General features: G+C 37.1%; 1 protein-coding gene across 4 annotated transcripts in view; it reads right to left on the minus strand.

Annotated features, from left to right (window-relative positions):
- The window catches only part of LOC113042536 (protein sidekick-1-like), a 155925-nt gene that overhangs the window by 69690 nt on the left and 73878 nt on the right, over positions 1-12357 (minus strand). For 3 of the 4 annotated variants that reach the window (XM_026201480.1, XM_026201472.1, XM_026201463.1), the window contains exons 5-9: positions 12151-12177; positions 9808-9919; positions 7133-7323; positions 3063-3146; positions 1027-1221 (exon numbers count right to left, since the gene is read on the minus strand). In XM_026201480.1, coding sequence (XP_026057265.1) covers positions 1027-1221; positions 3063-3146; positions 7133-7323; positions 9808-9919; positions 12151-12177 — 609 coding nt within the window. The remainder of the gene's footprint in view (positions 1-1026; positions 1222-3062; positions 3147-7132; positions 7324-9807; positions 9920-12150; positions 12178-12357) is intronic. The other variant, XM_026201489.1, reaches the window with a different exon arrangement.

Raw genomic sequence — 12357 nt, forward strand, 5'->3', positions numbered from 1 at the left:
CGAAACTCAAAAAACTGAGGTAGTTTGACATGAAAAATCAACAGTTTCAATATGCTCCAATGCTTTTTTACAGTGATCTCACTCACAGGCTCTCTGGGTGAGTGATAACACTTCAAACATTCATCCACTGTACTTATCCTTGATCACTTTAGCATGAAACAAATCTATACAGTAATATAAAAAAGCGAGCAGAACAACTAACACAGCTTTGACTGAACCACTGCTCAATCAGCGAGTCTAGATATGCACAATCAATATGCAAGATAGAAGAAGCCACAATTCCATGCGAGATCTTTAGAAATTCAGAGCTGAAATGAGCAAGTGTTTTTTTTTTACTAACTTAAAACTTTCTTTAGGCCTGAAATTAATGTACTATCTTTATTAAAGAGTACTTATTCTATATTTTATTTATTATTTTTTACTCTAAAGTACATCTTATTAGTGAGGTTTTATGCACCAGACAGTATTGGTGTTATTTTTATACATTTTTCTGAGCCTGAACACTGTAAAATGTTACTTTTTAAACAAAAAAATATATATATTTTAATTCCAAGCTTCTTTCTCAAAAATGGCCTGTACAAGCACAGATAATTGGATGATTCAAAGGTCAATACAGCTGGAAGTTAAAATCATTACGGCAATCTACATAGAGTAAATATGAGCAATCGGGGCTGTGGTAATTATCTGTGTGATGAGAGTGCTCCTCTGAGGGGGTCTTAATGTCCTCATGTACAGATCAGGGCAGTGCCCTGACAAACACTATGATGTAATCAACTTCAGACAGGCCTCTCCACAGGGAGCCATTGTGTCTCTTATGGAAAGGAGTAGATTAAGAACAACACATCTGTTACGGCGGGGAACTGCTGTACAATGGATGAGAGAAGGTGCACTTTGCAGCTGGCCACATGTAATACCCTTGACAACGTCTCGATTGTTTGTGTGTCAATAATTATTAGCAGTGAGTCTGGAAACTATGCGATAAAGAATGCATGACGCCCCTCTGCCCGGCCTCAGGGTCATACTCACTTGTGATGTCCAGGTAAGTGTGGACCTGAGCCTCTCCGGCCGAGTTCCTGGCGAAGCACTGGAAGATTCCGGCATCGCCGGGCTGTAGCTTCCTGACCTGAAGGCCCATGCTGGAGATGACCTTGTAGCGAGGGTTGTTGAGTTTACTAAGGGGCACGGCATCCTTATACCACTCCAGCTTCGGTATGGGCACCCCTGTGAATTAAAAACACAACATGACAGGTGATTATGATGGTCAGAAGAAGGTAGGAATTGAACAGTTGGGTCCAGAATGTTTTTATTACATTTTAAATGAAACCTGTAAGCATTAAATTATAATTTACTATACTACTATAATTATACAATATTAAAAAAAATTATATTTATTTTGAGATTTACTAAAGATTACATTTAACAGTTTAAATACATTTTAAATGGTACATAATATTAAAAATAAACACAGACAGACAGACAGACAGACAAACAGACAGATAGATAGATAGATAGATAGATAGATAGATAGATAGATAGAATTAACAAAACAACAGAAACTTGCAGAATTTCATGCAGCTCAAGTGTTGCTGTCATTGAAACTAATCTAATCTAATGCTACGCTAATCGCTAAAGCCACCTAGTATTGTTGGTCTATTGTCTGAGGCGGCACTACATTATTTAATGTAAGCTTCCCAGGTTCAGTGAATCCATTTTCCCAATGCAAAATTACACTATGTTTTATCCCCATTCTTGTTTCTGGAAGCTCGGGCCTGTGCGGTATGAAGCCACATGAACCGCACTGATCTACAGTAAACACTCTTTATTATACACACTCATAGGTTTAATTTGCACCCTTTGCATGATATAAAGAAGATGAAGTGTCAAGTGGAAATGAGATGAACTGAGGCCTTAAGCCTCCAAACAGATTCGGCTAGCACGCTTTTAAGAATATTCCAGTAGCTTGGAAAAGTGCACTCTCGGGGGGTAATGATTTAAGTAACAGCTGAAAGAACTAACAGAGAAAATCATCACTCGCTGTGGCTCTCGTCTGCATCAAGAGAAGGAGACCAGATTGTATTATTCAAACTCATTTAGCGCTCTTCGCCTTTGGTTAACGGCTGTATCAAGCTCTACTCGGCAGCAAACAGCCTCATATTTTTTCTGTGCATATTTTCCGAGACATATCAAAAGAGTGATGGGCTCTGGGCATGTGCTATAGTCTTTTCCTTGATCCTCGAGAGCTGAAGACTTCTGATTCTGCTCTGGAGAGATATAACTTCTCAAAACAAAAGGATTCCTTTCAATCCAGCCACATAAAAAAGTGAGAACAGTCCCAGAAGCAGCACATAAGAGAGGTAATGGATTGATTCCACTTTCCACTCTTGAGGATACGGCGGGGTGACTCGCTTGTTTTTATTTCTCACAGCCCATCCGATGCTGAGGGATCATTTTTACTCCTTGCTGAAATTGCAGCTGAGCCAAGCCTGAACCTCAACGGACCAAAATTTTAAGTACGTTTATAACAGTTGGGCCGACTTTTCAATCCAGCACTCTTAGAAAGCTAGAGAATATTTCTGGCAGAAAACCAATACCATTTCATCGCCCATTTTTCCACTCTATAATGATAATGGTTTAAGCCCTTTCCCATCAACACATCATATCTCACAGCTAATCGTAAACTCTTCGCCACTCGTCCAAAAGGCCTCCATTTGTCTTCGGTGAAGGGACACTAACATCCTCTAAATACAGATTTTATAAATCACCCCCAAACAGAGCAGGGCACAGCCTTTGGGGGTTGGTTAATAGCCCAGGGCGGCACTCCTGGGAGTTCATTCACGATGGTAGGCGGCAGCAGAAAGAATGCTGTGAAAATTGCTATAAATACCTTTGCATAACAAAGCTTACGACTACAAAAGCTCTGAGCGCTCAATGAAGTGCTTGGATTAGAAGGAGGTTGAAGTGTATTGTATGTCTATTGTGTGTAAAGCATATTGCAGAGTATACTTATAAATCTCGAATCAATCCAGCCCACTCGCTTTAAGTGTCGCACGTAAAGCACTCACCTCGAGCTTGGCATTGGATATCCACGCTTTTCTCCACCTCTCCCATCATCTTTCTCCTGGGCTCGGCGGTGAAATAAGGCGCCTCTGCAAAAAACAAACAGGCTTGAGAACTGATTGCAAAATGACGTTTTTCGAGGTACTGAAATTCATAAATGGATTCAGAAAAAAATGATTCGGTCAGTGGAGTTCATTGAGTGCAGATGGACGTGGGACAATTTTTTTTTCAATTTTCTGTAGCAACTGAACATTTGCTGGAGCAAAATGAATTGAAAATAAATTCATAAACATTGTCAAAATGGAAATGCCCGGCCTGTGGGCTTAATGTGGTCATGTGTCATCGGCAGTCAAACATGTGGGAGCATCCCATTAAGACTGAGAGCACTGGTGGACATGTTTCATTCACTCACCTAATGCACAACATATTCTACTGTAATGTTTGGACTTCCTGCAGAGGCACAGACGGCCACTGAGACTTCACTTTCTCACAATACTGCAGTATTACATAATAGATTTCATGCTTCTAATGTAAATCTACCATTTATTTATGAAAATGATTTATATAATGTATTTTTGTTTTCTGGCTGTTGATAGTGTATTCTGATTTATGACCTGATCCAAAAAATATATCCAAAATCCCCTCTGTATAAACCTTTGATTCCAATATGAAAACAAAGATAAAGAAGATTTTATTACCTGTCTTAATGCAATGCCTATATTTCTAATCTGGAAACATATATGCAAATTAGCACATATTTAAACGTTTAATTCCTTTTTTTTTCATATTTAAACATAACATAACTGGGCAAGTATGGTTATGTAGTTAATGTTTTTACCCAATTTACACATAGTGTCTATTGTTAATATGCAGAGGCAACTTTAATTCATAATTCGATTTACCCCATAAGTATAAACACTTTGAAAAACATTGTTCTGTTTGCTTGATCATCATCCTGATGAACCTGACGACACTCAACCAATGGCATGAGTTTGAGGCGGAGCTACATGTTTGCCCGTCCAATGGCAGATGAAGGGAGTGGGAGTAGTATTACACACTAGTTATACACTGAAAATAAAATGATAATACATCGATTTGAATGTTAACTTTTGGGTAAATTATTCCTTTAATCAGTTATTTAGATGTTTTAATCATGAAAACCGTGGCAAGAGAGCACATTCATAGATTTATTTTCTATGAGCTATTTCATTCATCTCTTTAATAGTTCTACAAGAAATGAATCTTGTATGATGTACAGCTTAAAAGAGACATAATTGTAGAGATTTATGCTTGAGAGACATGTATTTTCTGAGAAAAAAATTGTAGACCATCAAAAATCTGAAGTTTATCTTTCACCCAAATAAGCAGATGAATAAATGCATACTTAGAGATCTTGAATATACTTCAGACACCCAAACAGTTACTAAGCTTTTGAATTATGTGCAGTACAATCTGACAGCCGACATTCATCAATTCACATGCACTCTTGCCCAGTGCAATATATTCCTCCTGTTACGCATCCGTCTGTCTATACATATGTATTGGACTTCACATGGAGCTGAGAACACCTGTCAACTGGGCTCTCAAATGGACAATGATGTGAAGTGACGAAAAGGCATAAATATTTAATATGCTGTTTAGCTCAATGGGTTTCCATATGTAACTGTACAGAGAAAAGGTGGACAAACTGCATATACTCAGTCTGTGTTAAATGAATTCAAAGACAGGAAAACTGTTGAATTCAGCATGACATTTACATTAATCATAGAAAACATTCAAGCTAAATTATTTAGGAACAGACCATTGAGAAGTTGAGAGTTAAGAGAGCTATGAGATGAAGACAAATTTGGGCAATGAATTCAATTTTAGCTTGGTACATGGATCACAAGTGCTACAGTTAAAAAAAATAAAAAAAAAATTGGGGGGCTATTGCTTTCTTAACTTGTCACCTTTCAGACTACTGGAAAGAAAACATTCAAATTACACTTAAGCCTTTATTTTATTATACTTTATCTATTTACATCAATACATTTCAATTACATAAGTCTGTAAAGAGTTTTCTCAAAATGTGATTTTTTTAATTGTTAAAAGATTTATTTTTTATAGAAAATATTAATCACTTGACCCTCTAGCACTAGCTCTCTCTATTCTACCTACTGTTCATTATTTTTAATGATTATAAAGGGTCTGCTAAATGAATCAATTATGTCACAAATTCGGTCCATGGACTTCCATTCACTCACCACCAGAGGTCACCCATCATCACATTGACACTCATTACACAAACTGTTATATCTCTCTCCGAACTACATTTCCCAGAACATTTCCCACTACACTGATCATGGACCCACCTGCAATCTATTACAAATACATACACACTATAAAAACCATTGTTTGCACTTATCTCTGTGTTTAGCGATAGCAACATTACGGAGCTATTCTGAGTTTTCTTAGTCTAGTCTACTCTTGTTCACTGCCTGTTTCACCAGTGTTTTGATCCTAGCCTGTTTCCCTCATCTTGTCTGTTCTCTGCCTGCTCTGGTCTATATTTCCTGTCTTGGATTATCCCTTTGTCTTGCTGTCTCGGACTTTGTTTGCACCTTGCTTGAATTTTTGACTGTTTGTGGATTACATGTTTGATTCGCCCTCTAAATTATGTTCGCCGTCAATATTATAGTAACTTTAAAATATTATTAATAATGTATATACACATTTTTTATTAGTATCATATACTAGTATTATTACTATTTAAACATGACACATTAATGTTCTTCAAAGGGGGGGATGAAATGCTCGTTTTCACTCAATATCCTGTTAATCTTCAGTACCTATAGAGTAGTACGGCATGGCAAAAAGTCTTTAGTTTTATTATATTTATAAGAGAAAGATAGTCTGTACCGATTTTTCCCGGAAAAACACAAGCGCCTGGAGGCGTGATCCAGAGGCTGAAATTTAACAAGAGAAGCATCAGCAACAACGTCTCTATGTGGTATGTACTGAAACTGTATATATTTGCTTAGCGGTTTTGGAAAATGACTAAGTTCCACATTTCGCGACGCTCTCGCTCTGATCACTGAATGCCTGTGCTCTCTCTCTGCTCTGCTATACGGGAGCGCGCGCTCTTCCGGCAGACGTGCCCTTAGGACCCATATAAGGAAATTCCGCTCCATCTAACGTCACACAAAGCCATACTCGAAAAAAACTTTCCGAAACTTGTGACAAACCGGAAGGAGTATTTTTGGAACAGAAATACTCCTTCAAACGTACAACTTAATTTTTTAAACTTTGTCCATGTTTAGCATGGGAATCCAACTCTTTAACAGTGTAAAAAACTCAGTATGCATGAAATAGCATTTCACCCCCCCTTTAATTATATTAATTATATTTATACAATAAAATATTATTAATGAAAATATAATAATAATAACAATAACAATAATTAGAATAGTTAATAATAATAACAAAACCAATAATAATAATAATAATAATTTATTTAAAATAAACAAATATGACTAAATTATATGAAGTAATTTGAAGTGTCAGATAAGGCAGAAATGGCTCCTTAGGGGTACCAATCTATTCTATTAATTAAACATTGTATAAATGTAACCAGATCCTTCCTTCCTTTTTACTCTCTACCGAGGTGTCCAAAAGATATGATCACACCAACATTTATCTCCTTACATGCCGCTATTTCAAAAGGCTACAGATTATGTGCACTTTCTGTTATTAAATAAATCAAATGACTTGGAAATAGGGCTGATGGCACTTCACTGGTGTGTATTCACAATGATCCTAATGTGTAGTATTACCTGGTGATATTCTCATGCAGCACTGTGACCGATAGCTGTAATGCCTGAGGCTCTCCTAAAAGCTCTTAGCACAGCTAATACAGTGTGTAATTTCAGGTTTTATGCGCAGTAATGTAGTGCTATATCTATCAGAGGGCTTTGCTGTTCATCACCCCCCACTGAGTGGAACCATTAAGTCTGTGGATTTTCTCTGCAGATGTACAGCTGTGAAAGCATTGTGTCAGAGAGAAGAAATTGAGCTTTTATTGGACGGAGTGCTTCACCTGTAATGAAGAGGAAGGCTCTGGCCTCTGCCGGCTTCACATTGCTGTCCAAAAGTGAGGCTTCGCACACGTACATGCCCACATCGGCACTCGTTGGGTTGATGATGGTCAAGCGCCGGCCGAAGGAGCCCACACCACTGGCCACCTCCACGCCGTTTCTCCGCCACATCAAACTGAGCTTCTCAATCGGACTGTGGTAAACAACAGTGTAGAAATATTATTGTTTATATTACAGTGTGAAATACTTTGTTGCTGCTAATTCTGCTGATTTAAACATGCCACCAAGGTGACAATAACCAGTTAGGTTAAGGTTAGGTAACAAATGTAAGGTTTTGTTGAAACTGTGAGAATGATTTAAAAGCAATAGTGAAATATTTTTTTTCTGGCAATTTCTACTGTTCTAAAGTAAATAAAAATAAAAAAAGAAAGAAATTAATACTTTTATTCAGCAAGATTGCATTAAATCGATCGAAAGTTACAATAAAGCCATTTATATTGTTACAAAAGAATCCAGTTTAAAATAAATTGTATTCCTTTTGGACTCGTGAAATATTTAAGCAGCACAACTGTTTTCAACACAGATAATAATAATAATAATAAATGTTTTCAAGCAGCAAATCTGTATTTTGGACTGATTTCTGAAGGATCATGTGACACTTAAGACTGGAGTAATGGCTAGTGTTGTAGTACTTGAGACCGTTCTTGGTTTCAAGACCAGTCTTGAGACCATTTTTTCAATGTATTGTTTTTTTTTTGTCTCAGTCTCGACTTCATTTGTACTCAGTCTTGTCTAGGTCTCCGACTAAAAGAAAATAAAAAAACAAGGTTGGAAAAAGGATCACTCCCCTCCTAAAAATGACTTGTAAACTCCGGTGTAGCTAACCACCTTCTCCGTGGAACACAAAGCCATTTGACTTTCACCTATGATCAGCTGTGGTCATTTTGATCAGCTCAGCATGAAAAGAGCTTTCCTGGAGCATTTCAGTCCTTGGTAGTGCAGCTGAAGCAAACAATTAAAAAGGAATGGCAAGGCGCCTTCAAAAGATCTCCGAGATTAAGTTGTGGACAGGCTCAAGTCAGGATATGGGTACAAAAAAGATTTCAAAGGCTTTATCAATGCCTAGAAGCACAGTGAAGTCTATTATTAAGAAATTGAAGGTATCTGGTACAACGCAGACCCTCCATGGATCAGGACGTCACTCCAAACTGCAACTGGATGAATGAGCCAGGAGGACACTGGTAAGAGAGGCAACCAAGAGACCTACAGCAACTCTGAAGCAGTTGCAGGAATTTTTAACATTGTGTGTGTGTGACAACAATATCACACATGCTCTAAAAATGTGGCTTGTATGGGAGGGTTGCAAGAAGAAAAGCCACTCCCTTTTTCACTCAGGAAAAATGGATTGGGCAAAAATACCATCAAATTCTTGAGGAAAATTGGCTGCCCTCTGCCAGAAAGTTGTTAATGGGAAGGAAGTTTACCTTCTAACATGACAATGATCCAAAGCACACAGCAAAACTGACCACACAGTGGCTGAAGGAGAAAATGTTTAATGTCCTTTCATGGCCTAGTCAGAGCCCACATTTAAACCCCATTGAAAATGTGTTGAATTATTTGAAGACTGCAATCCCCAAATGGTCACAACCAAATTTAACTGAACTTGAGCAGTTCTGCTAGGAAGATTGCGCAAATATGGCAAAGTCTAGATGTGCAAAGTTAGTAGAGATAGTAACATATCCCAACAGACTAAAGGCTGTAATTAAAGTAAAAGGTGGTTCAACAAAATACTGACACAAGAGTCACCCTTTTTCCTTTTTCCAACTCTGTGATTCTGGTTTTAATTTTTATTTTAACATGTTGGTGTTATTTCTTTCACTTGAATGCTATAAGTTGCACTGAGTGAATACAACTGGATAAAACAAAAACTGTATCCGTCTTCATTTCAGGCTTAATTTTTTTTTTTCGGCAATTAAAATAATTCCAAACAAAGTCCTGCAATCCATAGCAACTGCTGCATTTCAGAGGAACACACAGAAGTGATTTGTTACTGAATGAATCAGCTGCTTTGAACAAATCGGTTGAATAAATGATTCCGTGGCTCACACATTAATCTTTCGCCACCACCTAGCCAGTTTTAGTTAAGACATTCATATTCGGTTTTTCCATCATAATTCTGTGTTTCAAAAAATAATCTTACCTATATTCATTCAATTGTAATTGTACTAATTCAGATAAAGCTTCTGTACCATCTCTGCAGTGCAATGATACGTTTTAGTGAACATTTGATTGCTAACAGCTCTAAATAGTTTCTAATTGTCTAATAGATATTTTTCAGGCAATAAATGTGGATCTTTGTGGATGAATTTCAGGAGTGCGTGTTTGGTCATGGACTTGTCTTGGTCTCGGTTCAGGTGGTCTTGCATTATTTTTTTTAAATAGAAATAGAAAATAGATATTTTAAATTGTAATATTTCACAATTGTGAAAATTGATGAATGCAGACTTTGTGATCATAAAATACTTATTTTTAAAGCAATATAAAAATCTTGCTGCTATAATCATGGGTTTGAAATGTAGGTTAAATGGAGTAAGAATTTGAATATTAATAGTTGTGAACCTGTCAGAGGTAAATGAATATCAAAATGAACTGATTGTGTCCATGTATCTGTACTCACCGTGCATTAGCAACACACTCGAGTGTGGCCTCACTGACTCCGGCCACCACTGTAGTGTTTCGGGGTGGGATTACAATCACTGGAGCCACAGGGTCCGCTGGGGCCTCTGAATCTAAAACAGGAGAGAAGGTGATAGGAGAAAAGAGACCTTGAGATCTACATCTGTCTCTAAAATGCCTGAATGCTGGTCTTTCAGCCTGATCAAGCTTGTTTTGGTACCCCTAAACTACCCAAAATCCCCACAAACCTATCAAAACAAACCACCCTAGCAGTTTCACCAGGCTAGGCAGATTTAAGTCATGTTCACATAGGAAACATTAAGCGGAGTATACACTAAATCATGGTATTACCACTCAGAAAAAGACAAAAGTCAGAGAGTTCAGCTCATTATGTTTCATGCGTGCCTGACATAGAATGTTTTGATTAATTAATCTTTTGGCAGTTGTTCTTGTAACATGCTCCAAACAGTGGGATTCCTCTACACCCCCTCAAAGTGCTGTTATACGAAACCATCCTTTGATGAAAATATGCTTTTTACATTTTTAAATGACCCAAGCACATCTCTCATCGAATAGTGAAAAATTAAATACTGCCTATTAAATCAGCTTCATTCTTTCCCGAGGAAAATTGGAGAATATCTAAAATATTGAAATCTTATGATAATGAGGATTTAAATAACTAAGTTGAATGCTAGAACTAAGCCTTTGATGTCGAATTTGTGGAAATGCATGAAGGAGCTGCTGAACTCTGTAAAAATGGGAACTTCATGTTCTACTGTAGGTGTCCTAAAAGGGACGTGCTGCTCCAATTACAGATAGCATCTGATGTGACTTATTAAATATGTCAAGGACTGTACAGAGGCCATAATCACATATCCAGGATGGAGAGAACCAGTGGAATAGTTTAATTGAAAAACTGGCATAGTTTTAATCTGAATATTGTTAGTGACCTTTAATATTCACAAAAATAATATTAAGGGTCACTGCTAAAGACTGCATTTTGCTTTATGATTTATGTTTGTACGCTGGGTTACAATTCCAGCAAATATTACAATATTTCTTGAAAGAAAATACAATCATATAAAAATCATGTGGATGGACCCAAATGTTTCAGTAAAAACAAAACACTAAAAACATCAATAAACGCCCAAAAGTTCTTTAGAATTTGCACCAATCACAAATGTGATGCTAATTTAAGACAAATCTTAAATCCAGTGTAAAAATAGTAGGAGTCTATTCTTATAACTAAATCTCCAGTGGTCTTTCGTGTTGGTAACAGCCGAGACCGAAACAGATTTTGTGGGGCACATGGGCTTTCCTCTTTCCCTCCTCTGTACTCGCAGATGGGGCAACCCTTTACAATATATTAAGATATTACTGAAATACTCTTTTTTTTTTTTGAGAGTGAAAGTCCTATGGTGTGATAAATATGTGAGGCACAAAGTGTGTTTCAGGGGATCCTCCGGTTGGTTACCTCTGCTTCAGTGGAAAAGTTGCCTCACCTGTGGCCATGGGAGGCAAAAATCTCACTTTGGACAAATGAGCCAGACATCAACTTCTATATTCAAGGGCTTTGGGTTCCTGAACTTTGTATTTTATTTATGTAAATTATTTTAGTTTATGAATATAAGGTCAAGCTATCTCCATTTCTGTGTATGCCTGTTATCTTGGCTTAGGCTCAAACTCAAATAGTTGTATTACTGTAGGTCTGCTTCTGGGCTTCGGAATATGTTCTTTGAATAGCTAACCAAGGATCTGAGTCAAAGTAATTCTCTGCATTACTTCAGTACAGATTATTTATCTATCCAAGTCCAGAAAGGCACACTAAGGGATAGTTCATCCCAAAATGAAAATTCTGTCATCATTTAAGTGATAAATTATGATATAATTTGAGTGAACAATCCCCTTTAAGGGGTGAAGTGTAGTACGATCTGCCTCAAGGCTCAACATTCATTATGAATTTGTTAAACTTTTTTTGTAGATCAATTATTTCGCATTAACGTCAAAAGTCTGATAGTGTCCACAGAGCAGAAATGCCATTTAATCGAAAGTTAGCTGTAAACTCCAAGACACTTCATACAGGAGAACAGAGAACCATGTGTTAAGGACTAAATAAAACAAAAATTTGAGTTTGTTTTACCACAAAAAGAATGCAGTCTCCTTCAAAATTTCATATTTAGTTTGTTGCCGTTTCTTTGTAAATGTGAAATTTAATAGCAATTTTTGAAGTGAAATTTGTTTTTATACCATTTTTTTTCATTTTACTTTTATCTTTAAAATATAAAACAACAACAACAAATGTCCCTACTGGTGTGGGGTTTGCAACTTGGTTATGATATCTTACCATGGGATCCACGGTACTTCTTGTTCACTGTCCGGCAGCAAAGGCAAAAAAGAGAGGACAAATACCAGCCAAGAGAGTGAATTTACAGTATGCATGTAGTGTACAATATATGCACAGCATGATTCACACAAGTAGGGCATGTCATGGCATCAAGCTTTAACCCTAACTTTGAAACATGAGGTCAACAGGAATCTGTTCAAGGACCAG

The sequence above is a fragment of the Carassius auratus genome, chromosome 3 (genome assembly GCF_003368295.1).
Source record: "Carassius auratus strain Wakin chromosome 3, ASM336829v1, whole genome shotgun sequence".
NCBI classification, from domain to species: Eukaryota; Metazoa; Chordata; class Actinopteri; order Cypriniformes; family Cyprinidae; genus Carassius; species Carassius auratus.